The sequence below is a fragment of the Bos taurus genome, chromosome 2 (genome assembly GCF_002263795.3).
Source record: "Bos taurus isolate L1 Dominette 01449 registration number 42190680 breed Hereford chromosome 2, ARS-UCD2.0, whole genome shotgun sequence".
In the NCBI taxonomy this organism is placed as follows: Eukaryota; Metazoa; Chordata; class Mammalia; order Artiodactyla; family Bovidae; genus Bos; species Bos taurus.
Genome location: NC_037329.1, coordinates 79,426,843 through 79,442,887, shown reverse-complemented (window position 1 = coordinate 79,442,887; position 16,045 = coordinate 79,426,843). Strand labels below are relative to the sequence as shown.

Here is a 16,045-nt window from a genome sequence, read left to right as displayed (position 1 = left end):
CTTCCCATTTTATGATGTCATCTAAATCAACTTGTAGAAAAGAAACAGAGACCATGCTGAGAAAGGCTACAAGATATGCAGATGAATTAGAGATCAATTTAAACAGGACAGAGTGTGTTGCATTCAAACTTAATGCAGTCTCCAGGTATTATAAATTGGAAACATCCATGGCTACATTTCCTCAGAACAGTTTCACGGTATACTCTTAGACCCAGTATATTACAGAACTTTAATGTGCACCAAGTTGTTCTAAGCAATTGATGTTTATAAATCCCCTCCCCTCTTTTTTCAGTTACACAAGCAGCACTGGCTTTCAAAGATGCAATTTTGTTTTAAAAGAAAAAAAACACCACATAGCATAGCAAATGACCATTAACGGTTTGGCAGAAATTTTTACTTTTTAAAAAGATCTTTGTCTAGCATGACACCATCTGATGTTGTTTGAAGAGTTAATCTTAACATATCCATACACTCTTTCAACCTGGGATCAGACGTTCGCAATCCTGTAGATTTGAGTGCCTGTTTTTAAAAAAATAAGAGTCTGTAAATACATAGTGCAAATAATGTATATGCTTATTCCAACTACAAGTTTTTAATTCCTGTATTTAAAAACTTCTACCCAAGACCTGAATATATATATATGGCATCTTAGTGTCACTATTACCCTCTTTCTGGAAAAGTTTCTCATTGTTTCTTTCATTTCCTTTCATTGATTACCTTGAAATGAGCATGATGAAAATTTGAAAATAAGAGAAATAGTGTCAGTCAGATGACTTTAAGACTACATTGCAATATCACCGTATATTGCTTCATATTACTGGTTTTTAAAAGTTAGGATAGAAAAATATAAAAACTTACTGTAATAAATTTATGAACAGGTATTTTCTCTTGTCCTTCTGCAATTGTATAGAACAGCAAATCTTCCAAACTAGGTAACAGACCCTGTTTTATTTTACTAAAGAGGAAAAAAAGAACACAAAATTAACTCTTATGTGAACTTTCAAGTAGATTTTAGCTACATCCATTTAAAAATAATCAATGAAGCAGACTACAGTTGATCGATTCCTCAAGACCTACTATCACATTAATAATGCCGATTTACCAAAATCAAACAGTATTACTGAAACCACATTGAGAAGTACGTTTAAAACATATTCATTAATTTACACAGATATTTTGTAATCCTAAATTATCTTTTATGGCAATTTCTTCCTGTATAGCCTAATACAATACAATCACCCAATACTAACTATGAGCCTAGAAAATGTTCAGGTAAGAGTCAATATTTCATTCTGTTGTTATTGTTTTTTTATAGGATGATTATACATGTGTAATGGAGAAGGCAATGGCGACTCACTCCAGTACTCTTGCCTGGAAAATCCCATGGACGGAAGAGCCTGGTAGGCTGCAGTCCATGGGGTGGCAAACAGTCGGACACGACTGAGCGACTTCACTTTACTTTTCACTTTCATGCATTGGGGAAGGAACTGGCAAGCCACTCCAGTGTTCTTGCCTGGAGAATCCCAGGGACGGGATTCCATGGGGTTGAAGAGAGTCAGACACGACTGAAGCGACTTAGCAGCAGTAGCATACCTATGTAAAACATGGTTGTGGTTTAGTTGCTAAGTTGCGTCCGACTCTTTGCAACTCTATGTACTATAGCCTGCCAGGCTCCTCTGTTCATGGGATTTCCCAGGCAAGAACACTGGTTTGTCATTTCCTTCTCCAGGGATCTTCCCGACCCAGGAAGTGAACCCAGGTCTCCTGCATTGCAGGCAGATTCGTTACCAACTGAGCTTTGAGGGAATCCTTGAATATAACACATATATTATAGTCGTATATTTGTTATAAACAGTTATATAAAGATATAGTTCAAATAATTAACCTGATTGTAAAATCTGAGGGAGACAGTAATTAAGAAAAGATTAGTGTACAAGTTCTCAAGTCCTGGCTATGATATTTACTAGTCAAGTCACCTTGGGTAAATTAATTAACTTTTCTGTGATTCAGTTCCCTCATTTGAGAAAGGGAGATGTGAGAATCAGTTGACTTAATACATTCAATACCCTCAGTGCCCTGCTTGGCAGAAAGTAATCAATTGTCAGTAGTTGTAGTGACTATTTCTAAAGTGACCTAGGCTTACATATACACATCAAATGCCACAAATCATAAAGACTGTTAGAATAAAAATGTTACCATAAAAATATATTAAAATCTTAATTAATTAATAAGCTGGTATACAATGATGCTGCTGCTGCGTCGCTTTAGTCGTGTCCGACTCTGTGCGACCCTGTAAACGGCAGCCCACCAGGGTCCACTGTCCCTGGGATTCTCCAGGCAAGAACACTGTGGAGGGGGTTGCCATTTCCTTCTCCAATGCATGAAAGTGAAAAGTGAAAGTGAAGTCGCTCAGTCGTGTCTGACTCTTAGCAACCCAATGGACTGCAGCCTACCAGGCTCCTCCGTCCACGGGATTTTCCAAGCAAGAGTACTGGAGTGGGGTGCCATTGCCTTCTCCGGGTATAAGATGCTATGATTAACCAAATTTTTAATCAAGAAAAAATTTTTTCCTATTCATTGCAAAGTTTTCAGATAAACTATAATGAACCTATAAATATTTTATTTTGGGGGGCTCTGAAACTGAAATGAACACAGTTTAATATTCTGAACATTCATGACTATCATATGTATTATAGTGATGTTATAAGAATTATAGATCTAGGGTAGACCAATCTCCTCCCCACCCATCACTATTTATTAAAATCAAAGGTACAAATACATGCATGTATTTGTATGCATGTGTATATAAAATGTCTGGAAAGGGCTTTACCTTTATTTCAAGAAAGAGAAAATTAGAGAGTGGTCCGTATATTTCTATTTTAAAAGACAACAGAATACAGTGTCGGCTCACAGAGCATATACATTTAGACATGCACATATAAAATTTATCCTCAAACACTAATGTTGGCATTAATGTCATTTATACTTGTTTTCAAAGCTATCATACCAGCTTCTTGTTTTTCAAGTCAACCCTATAAAGTACCAGAATTTCATGCCAATGTTTTAAAAAAAATAACACATAGGATTATTGTAATTTAAACATACATCCTGGATATATAATTACTCCTTAAAACAATTTTGGCTCTTAGAGAAATTTTTAAAATATATTTGGGATATTTTAATTATAAGAGTTAAAAATTATGGATAACTTTTGTTAAGTATTCTGATTAGCTGTTTTACATGCACTCTAATTCAATCCCTACAATGATGACAAAAATACTATTATCCAAAATAAAGTATGGTTCCTGGTACACAGTGGATGCTCAGTATATTTACTGTTTGACCAAAAAAAAAAAAAAAAAACAGATTGACTCTGTCCCCATTTATCAGAGGCTCAGACAGGTCAACAAACTTTCCAAGACTACACAGTGGTAGAGATATATTTAGAAACCTCGTTCCTCTGAATTCAGAGTCCAAAATATATGCCTCTACAGTTTTGCTGGCTCTTAAACTTACTAGCTAGTAATTACTTTTATAAGGTATGATTTTTCTAGATCATACCCTGATCTAAAACCATTAAACAGCATTCAACAGTACTGATGACTTAATATTTAAAGAAAAATTGAGCCAGCTGTCAAAAACAATCAGTGGAAAATAACATACCAATTATTTACAGAAAATGGCTTGTTAAATAAACTTCAGATAATAGTTGTTTATCACTTTAAAAAACTGCAGAATAAGCTTTCTATGTATTTACCACACCAGTAAATGGTATTTGCTTTGCCTAAAAGCTGTGTTAAGTACCATAAAATATAAAGTTCTTCAGCTTATGGTAGATAGGGCAAAGAATTTTAAATGACCATGTTTATTGCCACAGCTAACATAAAAGGCTAAATATTTACTTGCTTTTGGACAAGAGACTAATTTTTATCCATTGGAGAGATATTTAAGTCATCCCTAAAATACTATGCTCACAAAATAAATAATAAACATAAATGTATAAAAAAGAGTTCAAAATTGATTTAAAAAAAAGTACTACCAATCTGAGCATTTAAAAGCTCAGACTCTGATCTGAAAATGAATTTACTTCAATAGTCTGGGGAACAAATGCAAAGGTTCTCCCCAAACTTTCAACCACACAGAAATTACCCCAAAGACCTTTCCTGATTTCATTACCTCCCTCCCCACTTCTTTCCCCAGGCTTCCCTGGTTGCTCAGATGGTAAAGAACCTGCCTGCAATGTAGGAGACCCAGGTTCAATCCCTGGGTCGGGAAGATCCCTTGGAGAAGGGAATGGCTATCCACTCCAGTATTCCTGCATGAAGAACTACATGGACAGAGAAGCCTGGTGAGCTACAGTGCATGGGGTTGCAATGTCAGACACAACTGAGCAACTAACACTTTCTTTCCCCAAATTTAATACTACTTTGTGGCACTGCTTAATGATATTATACTTCACCACTAAAACTCAAAAGCTAAAAACTGTAGTTTTTGGAATATATAGTAACTAGGATATTTCTGTGTTTAAGTTTTAATGACCAAAAAAAAAGATCATAACAGGAGTATGCCAAGGCTGTGTATATTGTCACCCTGCTTATGTAACTTATATGCAGATTACATCATGAGAAACGCTGGGCTGGAACAAGCACAAGCTGGGATCAAGATTGCTGGGAGAAATATCGATAACCTCAGATATGCAGATGACACCACCCTTATGGCAGAAAGTGAAGAGGAACTAAAAAGCCTCTTGAGGAAAGTGAAAGAGGAGAGTGAGAAAGTTGGCTTAAAGCTCAACATTCAGAAAACTAAGATTATGACATCTTAGAAGATCAGTCCTGGGTGTTCTTCGGAAAGACTGATGCTAACGCTGAAACTCTAATACTTTGGCCACCTCACAAGAAGTTTACTCACTGGAAAAGACCCTGATGTTGGGAGGGATTGGGGGCAGGAGGAGAAGGGGACGACAGAGGATGAGATGGCTGGATGGCATCACCGACTCGATGGACATGAGTTTGAGTGAACTCCGGGAGATGGTGATGGACACAGAGGCCTGGCGTGCTGCGATTCTTGGGGTCACAAAGAGTCGGACACAACTGAGTAGCTGACTGATCAAGAAATTTACAAATTTACCAATTCTATAAACAGGAAGTGACACTGACTCTGACTACTGATCAACCAGTTTCCCAATACAAAAGGACAATTAAAACTCCTTAGTCTGATATTTAGTTAATAAATTGGCTATGTACTATCTGGAGAAGGCAATGGCACCCCACTCCAGTACTCTTGCCTGGAAAATCCCATGGACGGAGGAGCCTGGTAGGCTCCAGTCCATGGGGTTGCTGAGAGTAGGGCACAACTATCTATGCTACCAAAAGTTTCTAAGTAAAAAAACTCTATTATCAAATGAAAGGAAAATGAACTCAAAATGAGGAGGGGAAAAAAATGGAAAACAACTTACTTTGTCTTATTTTGTTAAATAATGTTTCATATTACTAGACCTTTCCAAACTATAAAGGCTGGGGTAATATCTTTTTTGTCAACTCCATATAACTCAAATGTATAATATAGTATAGTAAACCTATTAGATAATAAAAAACTTCAACTAAGTTAAAAAAAAAAAAAAAAAAGATGCCTACTAATAGAATACAAAAGAATGCTTTGGTGTTTTTACTTGTAGCTTCATTTTAAAACAATTATCTAAAAAAAATACCTGGGGCTGTTTTTAAATCAGTTTATCATTTTGATTTTAGAGTGATCTGATTGATAGAAAGCGTCCGTAACACCAGTAAACTGGCAGACTGAACCTGTAAAGTTGAAAGCTGAATTCATAGTGGCTGATCACATACCATTTAAAGTCTGACAAAGACTCTAAATCATTTTTCCCCAAAGCTAAGTATTAGAGAATTCAAAAACAAAATTTTACATTTTTTAAAGCTTTACTTTAAAAGGACTTTCTATTGTTTCATCTTAAAACTCCATGTGATAAAGCAAAGTGGGTAAACTGTCCCCAAATTACAGACAAAGTCAAGTAATATGGCCAATGTCACACAACTCAAGTGGGTGGACCAGATTTAGTCCTAGAAGTCAATACTTGGTTCCTAATCCCAGACTCTTTCTGCTATGCCACACCAACTGTGCTGAGTTGTTACACTCCATTTTAGGAGGAATACCTGGAGTTTATTCAAAATAAAGAAAGGTGAGATTCCTTACATATTGAAGAATTTCTAACCAAAATGCTAACAGGGAAACTACTTATGTTAGATGACCAAATTGTTACTCTGCCTTGTTAAAACTGCATCTTGTAAAATACAAAGCAAGGATGAGATGAGGCAGCTGTTATAGCTGGACTTTATTTAAATTTATTCAAAAAAAATCAAAGTAAGAAACACAAAAGTAAGCTTTATGTGAGAAGTGGCCAGGCTCTCTACATCAGCTGATGACAAAGTGTCCATATGTACAAATTCATGAGTCTAACCCAAGGGTACAATCTGCTTGACTTCAATGTGAGAGTGAGGACCTGGGCAGATCAAGTCCGAGATGTCCAACTCTGTTTGTCCTTCCAACCATGCACTCCTTTAGTCAAGTATCTGTTAACAAGTCATTCTAGTTGTAAAAATACAGATACGTGAATTCTATCACTGAAATTACTCTAATACCACACGAGAGATGACTTCCTCAAAATAATGACCAAACTAGATAGCACATTCAAAAGCAGAGACATTACTTTGCCAACAAAGGTTCGTCTAGTCAAGGCTATGGTTTTTCCTGTGGTCATGTATGGATGTGAGAGTTGGACTGTGAAGAAGGCTGAGCGCCGAAGAATTGATGCTTTTGAACTGTGGTGTTGGAGAAGACTCTTGAGAGTCCCTTGGACTGCAAGGAGATCCAACCAGTCCATTCTGAAGGAGATCAGCCCTGGGTGTTCTTTGGAAGGAATGATGCTAAAGCTGAAACTCCAGTACTTTGGCCACCTTATGTGAAGAGCTGACTCATTGGAAAAGACTCTGATGCTGGGAGGGATTGGGGGCAGGAGGACAAGGGGACGACAGAGGATGAGATGGCTGGATGGCATCACTGACTCGATGGACGTGAGTCTGAGTGAACTCCGGGAGTTGGTGATGGACAGGGAGGCCTGGCGTGCTGCGATTCATGGTGTCGCAAAGAGTCGGACACGACTGAGTGACTGAACTAAACTGAACTGAACTGAAAGTTAACAAAAAGCCCGATTTCAGCTACACATAAGGAAAAACAAAACAACTCTGAAAATGGTATGTGTTGCCTTCAAAGGTAATAAATTCTCTTATCAATGAGTATTCAAACAGAGATGGATAACAATCTGTAGCAAGTATAACAGGAGGGGAAAAACGTCAGCTGGGGAGATGGCTTTCAGGTCTCTTTCAATACTAAACCTAAAAACTTATAAAGTGTTATATTAATCTCCTAATACTGGAAGAAAAAACAAAGTAAGTCCTAACATTGTATGACCTTGGTTAGGTCATTTAATAACTGTAGCCAGTTTACAACCTATGTAAAATGAGGTGGAAATAGATGTCTTTAAAATCACTTCCAACTCTAATTCTCAGTTTTTGAGCTACTCAAAATTCCTATAAATTATATTCCTATAAATTTCCTCTTAAGTTCCTATATTAAAAATCATAAACTTTTACTCACTCAGGACTACATAATGTAGGCACAAAGGATTTAGATATATTTTACATAAAAGCTTAATTATCTGGGTTCTTTAAAAAAGTAATCAGATCAGATCAGATCAGTCACTCAGTCGTGTCTGACTCTTTGCGACCTCATGAATCGCAGCACGCCAGGCCTCCATGTCCATCACCAACTCCCGGAGTTCACTGAGACTCACGTCCATCGAGTCAGTGGGAGTATCTAATGCCATGAAACTATACATTTAAAAACAGTGAAAACAGTACATTTTATGTTGCATGAATTTTACCCCATTTTTTTTTTTAAAGGTAAGGGGAATTGGGTATAGAAGGTGAGAATGAGGGAAAATAGCTGAATTGGAGACAGGGAGGCCAAGAACCAAATGTAGCAACTGATACAATAATTCACAGAAGAACAAACCATTCTAACCAAAACCAGGGTATTAGAGAAAATCTTACACAAATCCAGTTTAGTGCAAAGGCTACCAACAGCAAACTACAAGGGCCACCAGTTTTTATAAATAAAGTTTTACTGCAAGAAAGCCATGCCTACTCAAATCTACTGTCTATGCCTTCTTTGCTACAACAGATGCTTTGAATACCTTTAATAGACCAGATAGCTTGTGAAGCCAAAAATATACACTATTTGGCCCTTGAGAGAAAAAGTTTACCACACGTGCCTTGGAGCATCACTGTATTTTAGCACAGTATAGTAATACCCCCTTATAGTGAACCTAAGAAATGTTAAACTCTATTCATTACAAGGTTTTAATATGGCAGAAAAACAGGCAACATTTTATGAGACTTACACCAAAACAGTTAAGAAATTTAAAACTTTGATGTTTGAGGATAAAAGAGAATACAACTGGATAATGCCGATAGTAGGAGCTTTACAAACCCATTCACAATCTTCTTCAGAACTTTTTTCAATGTGATAATACTGTTATACATACTAGAAAAAGGATATCAGGATAGCAAACCAGGACAGCAGGGTAGAGATTTACAAATTTAAAATCCTTTCTCTGATTAGAAGTTATCATAATGAAAATCTTAAAAGTAACTATATGGAGGCAGGAAAAACAGCATCTGTTCTCACAAACCAACAACTGCTAACATTGTTTTGGCTTATTTCTACTACTTTTTCTAAGCATTTTTAAAAGCTTGAGATGACTTGACATCAGATTGCATAGAAAATTTTGTATTATAACTTTTGACTTAACATTATATTTTCCTATATTCCTAAAAAGTATCTGTATTCACTTTAAATGACTGAATAATAAACTCTCATGTGGATTTGCCATAATTTACTTAACCATTCCACTTCTATGGAACACAAGTTTTTCCCCACTTTTCTCTAAGCATAATACTGTGCCAAAAATATTAGTGAAAAAGCTATCTACACCTCAGTGTTGTTAACCTGGACTCCTAAAAAGGTACAAATATGAAATTTTTCTAAAGTTTAAAAATCACCAAGGGACTTTCTCGGTTCTATGCACCTGTGTTTCACAACCAAAATAATTTATACCAGGGTAGATTCCAGGATAAAATCATAGCAACAGCATCTCTATCTGAAAACTATTTACCTTACTTAGAGAAATCTACAGTTAGATATTTATTTATAAAAATAGTTACTTCATTTAGCTTTAAACATTCCTCTTAGTATCAAATGACTTAACAGTGAAACGGCATACACAGGCAACTTCTTGGTTTATAAAGAATTTGAAGACTGAGGTGCTTAAAGAATGCAAATCCTACAGGCAGACTTTCGGTTTCTACAGTCATAATTTTTTTTCACTTCAAAATCACAAGAAGGAAGTAGTGCCCTTTTTTTACTAATTTTTTTTAAAACTTGAAGACACCCACATATATCTTCAACAAATTTGTCTTCAAGGTGACCCTGATCTTTTTCAGACTAAAATTGTGTCTACTCCCCACCACCACCACCACTTTTTCCTACATACAAATGTCTTCACCAAAAAAGACTAACTCCCTAAGTTAGTTGATTTTTTTAGGTAGGCAGACTTCTTTATAAAAAATATAAAGCCTAGAAACAAGAAGCTAAACTCAAGTAGACTAAACCTCAGGAACTCCTTCAGTGAATGACATCTAAGTATTATTAAGAGCATGCAGTTTATTACAGATTATGTCCCAGTATTATCAACAGCTAAACAGATGCATGTGGTTTAAAATAAACATTAGGCCACCAAAAATTTTAACATGTACGTTATGGTTGGGCATTCAAACAAAACTACAACTCACTGATAACTGTAATCTAGAAAAAATATTTAGCAAATCACAAATAAAATGACTGAAGGGTTCACTGCAAAGTCCCACACCCAAAATTGAATATATTTTCTTTATGAAGGAGGGTTTTTAAGTTTGTATTGTAAATTAGTAGTAGCTCAGTTGTGTCCAACTCTTGGTGACCCCATGGACTGTAGTCTGCCAGGCTCTTCTGTCCATAGGATTTCCCAGGCAAGAACACTGGAGCGGATTGCCCACCCTCTTCCAGGGGATCCTCCGACCCAGGGATTGAACTAAATATATTTTCAATCTTGATTTCAATTTAAATGAATTGTAAATATGTCCACTTTTACAAATTAAAAGCAGATGATTAAAGGATCATAACAGAATTTGTCCCCTATTTAAACAGAGGTTCTGTCTTTCTATTTAACCATGTATTACCTGGATGGGATGCCAATATTGCTTCAACTTCATTATCAGTACTATTCTATATAGAAGACCTAATTCAACATTGCTGAAATGCTTAAGTACTTAATCTTACTTTGAAATTCAATTTGCACAAAATATGAGGTAACAATTCTTTTCCTGCTACCATTTATTAAGAATAAATATGAACTACAAAAACAAAATCATACTATTTGAAGCTAACTGAAATCATTTGTTTGCACTTTCACTTTTAATATATTTTTAATTACATAGTTGAGCAAACAGCATTACTGCATCAAAGACGTGCAGCTTTTAACAGATTACTACCAAACTGCCCTCCAAGACAGTTGAATTTATACTTCCACCAGCAATGTAAAGAGTTCCTATTTCCCATACCCTTTCCATCACTTAATTTAACATCTGCCAATCTGATAGGGGGAAAATGATCTTGTTTTAATGGAACACTTTTGATATTGTATCCTGTATGCATTACCTATTTTCTAAAGGGCATACACCTACTGATACTTTCCGAGAATCATCCTTCTCTTTTTCTAATTAAATAATATAATGCCCAAACAAAAAGTAACTTTAAAAAACTTTCCCTCTTCTCCACCTGCTAACCCTTCCCAGAGATCCTTCACTAAGACAGAATAGACACATCTACATTTTGCAGAAGTGAAGTATGGCACTCTTGAGAGAGAAGACAGTATGATAAAAATGTTCATGTTGGGCAAGCATTGGCATAACATAAAAGTTAGTCAAAAATCTCAAATGCTACATAGCATTGTTTGATATAATCTGCATCCCAATCCATCACTGGTTTTCTGGAAGAAGTGGTATTTTGAAATTATAACTCTGTAATTAATCTTGAAACAACATGCAAAATAGGTTGAAATGAGACAAAAGAACAGATATATGGTGAAGATTTTAAATCTGAAGTCATCAGACTGCTGTTTGGTTGCTAACTTGCATATGACTCTTTGTGACCCCATGGACTATAGCCTGCCAGGATCCTCTGCCCATAGGGTTTCCCAGGCAAGAATACTGGAGTGGGTTGCCACTTTCTTCTCCAGGTCCTCTTCCCTACCCAGGGATCAAACCTGCGACTCCTACTTGACAGGTGGATTCTTTACCACTGGGCCACCTGGGAAGCCCCGAAGTCATTAGGTATGTGGAGATAAATATAACAAAGCTTGGATGAAAAATGAACTATTACCTACACAAAGATTAGAGGATATGCTGCTGAGAAGGCAGACAAATGGGGAAAAAGCAGAGGCCTCACAGCCTCAGGATTTATACCCAATGAGCAAACCCCAAAAGAGCCACAGAAAAAGAAAACAATTTAAAAAGTCAAGAGTTGTGTCAAGTGGTTTCCAAAATGATGGAATAATACTAACAAAATTAAATAAGAGCACTGCAGGGAAAACTGAGCAGAGATCATTACATTTTCCTGTAACATACTTAGGACAGTAGTAAAATCTTAACCTTGATCAGTAACCTAAACCAGAATTGAAGTTGTTGACAGAGATAGCATAGCCTTAAAAGACAACAGTTCAGAATTTGACTATGAAAAAAGATAACTCACATTCTACCTCCCTCCAGAATATAATATTGCATGGATAATAAAATATAAGATCAAGGAAAGGAGGAAAAGCGAATATCCCAGCCACATGAACTAATAAAATTGCTATGGTTAAGAATTAAATTCACTCTGATCTAACTGGTAAGCAAGGCAAAAGGGTAAACAGTCAATATTACATTGTTTTACATAAATTTTTTCCAGGAACCAAACAACAAAAAATTTTCATTTGAGCCTAAAATTCAAAGGCTAATCTCCTTGTAAGGTTTTACAATAAATGATGTAATTTTTTAACTGAAGAACTATACATAACAAATGTTAAACTCATTTTATTTTTCACATGGGTATTTCTTTTAATAATCCTCTACAGAAACTGGCAGAATCCTGAGTGAGTGCTGGCATCCCAGGTGACTCGCTGACTGAGGAATGACCTATACTTTGGAAACTGAGTGTAAGAAAGGATGCATCAACTGGAACCTTACCTCCCAGAATAAGAGAAATGTTTACCTCATAAAGGCAAAATGGATGAAGTCGAAGGAAGGAAGCTACATTTTGAAACCAGATCATTCAAGAAATGGAATCTTTAAACAGATTAAAATTTTTTTCACAATCATCGAGACCAGTACTCTTCACTCTATCTTAAATAGGAGATAGCTGGGGTTCACTCTTGAAATCCTTGATTGAAAGCTCTCAGGTTTATCACATACTTGGACTGCTCCTAAAATTTTCTAGCTATTACTCCAAACTTTGGTGTCAAAAACAGACTCTTTTGAACCACGGTAAACAAGGTTATCTTATTGGCCATTCAAACTCCCAGGACATTTGAACAAATATTCTTCAAGGAGTCCCTCCATAGACTGGTTTTCTTCGGGGGCTAGGAGGAACAGGAAGGGACATTTTATGTAGAATGGTCAATAAGCATTAGACAAAGTAAGTGTTCCAAAATTACTGCTAAGAAATGATTTATTTCAAAGGCAATGGCAGTACAAGCTTCTAGAAAACATGTAAATCACAAAAGCTCAATTTTCTCACTAAAGGGGGAAAAAAAGAGGGACACTAGAGCCATTGAAGAGACAGAACGGAAGACATTTTCTAGAGAAAGCCGTTCCCATCAAACAACCTTTAAGGACAACTTTCAAATGCTAGTAATCACATTCTTCTTTCAATTCTGCAAGTCTGGACATCTGTACTTAGACTAGTTACATGCCTGGTAATTCAGAAAAGTAAAGTGAGTACCATATAAACACACACAATTCTAGTCTCCAAAAAACGTTAAAGATGCAGAGATTTGACGAAAGTCTAGCTTTTCAAAACGTGACCACATTTGGGTCATCCAACTGAGGATGTTCAATGACCTACCCATAATCATAAGGGTGCAAAACCCTTATCACAGAATATCACAAATGTGGCCCATCACCAAGCGATATTTTTTAAAGTAACATTTTTCAGTCTAGGAAAACAATTTTAGCTCGGAATGTTTTAGGATGGTGCCAATTTCAATTACAGGAAACATTAAGCCAGGTCTGAGATTGAAAGTATAAGAAACCCACTTTCAGTTTGACTTAAGATAGCAATGTAAGAGGAGCAAAAAACAGATCACATACGGTCAGCGCAAAGTCAGAAAAACAGTAAGATATAAAGAAAACAGGTAAATATTTACCTACAGTGGGAAAAAAAGCTTTGTGTCCATTTATATTAACTCAAGACAAAATATCCAGGAAACTGCCTCACGTACTGCGTAGAAAAAAACCCCAATTTTGTTTAAAGATTAAATTGTCGTGCACAATAGGTGAGTTATCACCCTATCACAATTCATTTAAACCACAAAAGCTACTTAATTCGTTTTCAGAGTTAGCATTTTACCCGTCACATTCAATCCTGGCTATTTTCATATGTATTTTCAAAAACTCGCCCATCTCATGGAAGATGTCAGACGGGCCAAAGCTAGATGGTCCCCAGTGCAAACAGGTGGTCTGTACTGCGTGCCCCGTCTTCTAGGCCACATGACCCTTTTCCTCCCAATCTCATTGCGGAAACGTTATTTCCGGTGCCCCAGATGGCTCTACATAAGCCTTAAGAAGCCACTTCAGAAATGTTAAGAATATTCTGCTACATTAGGCTTCTTAAGAGATGGTGGCGGAGATCGAAGGAGGGATACGCAGAGAGAAACTCGAGCCCTTCTTGAAGCAAGGAGTCAGAAAGGCACAGGCTTTGCCCATCGCCAGACTCCTAAATGTCACTTGGTGATGTTCTTGTGGCATCACCGCCAAGGGCTGGGCGGGCGGCCAGGCACTGCGGCCCGGAGCCAGGGCGCTGAGCACGCGCGGCGTGGGACAGACACGCAGCCACAGCTCCAGCACGGGGGTTAGGGGAGGGGGGCACCAGAGGGGCCCTCCGGACCCTTGGCAGCTCCACCCGGCGGCGGGGAAGGGAAGTAAGGGCCCAGCGAGGGGCGCGGGCGGGGCCGGGCCTAATCACATGGCGCAGAAGGCGCAGGCCGCCCGGCATCTCTTTCTTTCTCTTTCTCGAACCTCCGCTCCCATCCCGCCCCGCCGAAGGCCCCTCCCGGGCCCGGGACCCAGGCGGGACGAAGCTTCCTGCGCCTCGAGTAGACACTCACTTTTCGCCTGAAGGCACCAGCTCCTTGCCCTCGTTGTTGGAGAACGCGTCCGTCTCCCCCGGGCCGTCCTTGGGGCCGGGCGCCTGCGGGACTGCGGGCGGCGACGCCCCAGGCTGCGGCGGCGGCTGCTGCTGCTGCTGCTGCGTGGCCCCCTTGCCCAACTCCTGTAGGATCTCCGAGGGCGAGCTGGACAGGCCCTTCGTGAGGGGACCCGCCGACCGGCCGCCCCCGCCCCACCACGGGTAGAGCCGCGCGGCGGCCACCTGGCCCGTTCGTCCCCCGCCCAGGGGTCGCCGGCACAAGGTGGCGAGAGGCTGCGCCCGCCTCAGAACTGCGCAGGCGGCAGCAGGCGGGCGCAAGAGCAGGTCCCGCAGCATCGCCGAGCCTCGGAGTCGCATCATACCGCCGGGTCCGTCAGCGCCCGCTCAACAGGGGAGGATGCTCCGGACGTGGGCGACCGCTCTTTTCCGAGAATGCAGTCTCCGGCGCGACGGCCAGAGGGCAAAAAGAGGACAGGGGCAGAGACGTGGGTGTGGTGCCGGCTCCCACAGCCGCCGCCGCCGCTGCTGCTCCTCAGACTGCCGGCTAACGCTTCTCCTCAGACTCCCCACTTCCCCTTCTCCTCACACGGCGTAGGGCTCCGCACTGAGGCTGAGGCGCAGGGGCGGGCCCGAGACATTCCGCGCGCACCCTCCAGGAGGCGGGAGGACGCCGACGGCCTGCCCCCTCCGCCAGCTCCGATTGGCTCAGATCCTCGACCTCGCTTATGATTGGTGACTGGAGCAGTCAAATTTCTCTCGGCGCCTGGTGCGCAGTGTAGGGCGGCTGACGGGCGGCAGAGGGGGTACGGAGGGGGAGGGGCGGGGCGTGGACTCAAACTGACGTGTGAGGCTGGAGAGGCAGGCAGGTCTCCAGAGTAGCCCCTTCTCTCTGGCTTGGTCAGGACCGAGGGTGCTACAGATAGAAACTGGGGGCCAGTGGTCTCGTCCTTTTCAAAACGGATGGGCTCCTGGACTCTGGGACCTCGAACTGTTTGGGCAACTGATGGGTAAGAGCCCCTGCAGCCCAGGGGCCGGCCATCAGTGGGCTTGGTCGTGGCTGGAGTCTGGCCTGGCCATCGGAGCTCGGCTGTCCAAGCTTGCCGCTGGCCCCCGGCTATCCGGTAAGGGCGTGTGGCGACGCCTCTGAGGGCCGCGGACCCGCGAGGGCAGCCCCAGACGAGCTTGTCCTTCTCCCAAATGTTACATTTACTTGAAACTTTCCATGGTTGGCGACTGCCCAGATGTGAAGTGTTTTGGAAAAAATGAGCAAAATCCTTTCAGCTATGCGGCTTAGCCATTTGGAGGATTGGAGTTCGGGGGAGGGCAAAGAGAGAAGGGGAAAATCCAAAACGTGACAGCTTTCCTTTTTAAAAAATTGCTTTTAAAAATGTGCAGTGACATCTCAAAAATACTTTTGAACAATGATTCCCCTAATACTAGTTTGCTTGAGAACAAAATTGTAGATGCT

At 39.8% G+C, this 16,045-nt stretch overlaps 1 protein-coding gene across 3 annotated transcripts in view; it reads right to left on the bottom strand.

Annotated features, from left to right (window-relative positions):
- GLS (glutaminase) overlaps positions 1-15,190 on the bottom strand; it is an 87,396-nt gene extending 72,206 nt beyond the window's left edge. For 2 of the 3 annotated variants that reach the window (XM_005202579.4, XM_005202580.5), the window contains exons 1-3: positions 14,537-15,190; positions 859-955; positions 398-519 (exon numbers count right to left, since the gene is read on the bottom strand). In XM_005202579.4, coding sequence (XP_005202636.1) covers positions 398-519; positions 859-955; positions 14,537-14,937 — 620 coding nt within the window. In that variant the 5' untranslated portion in view covers positions 14,938-15,190. 3 annotated transcript variants of the gene reach the window in all.
- Between the last annotated feature and the right edge of the window lie 855 nt (positions 15,191-16,045).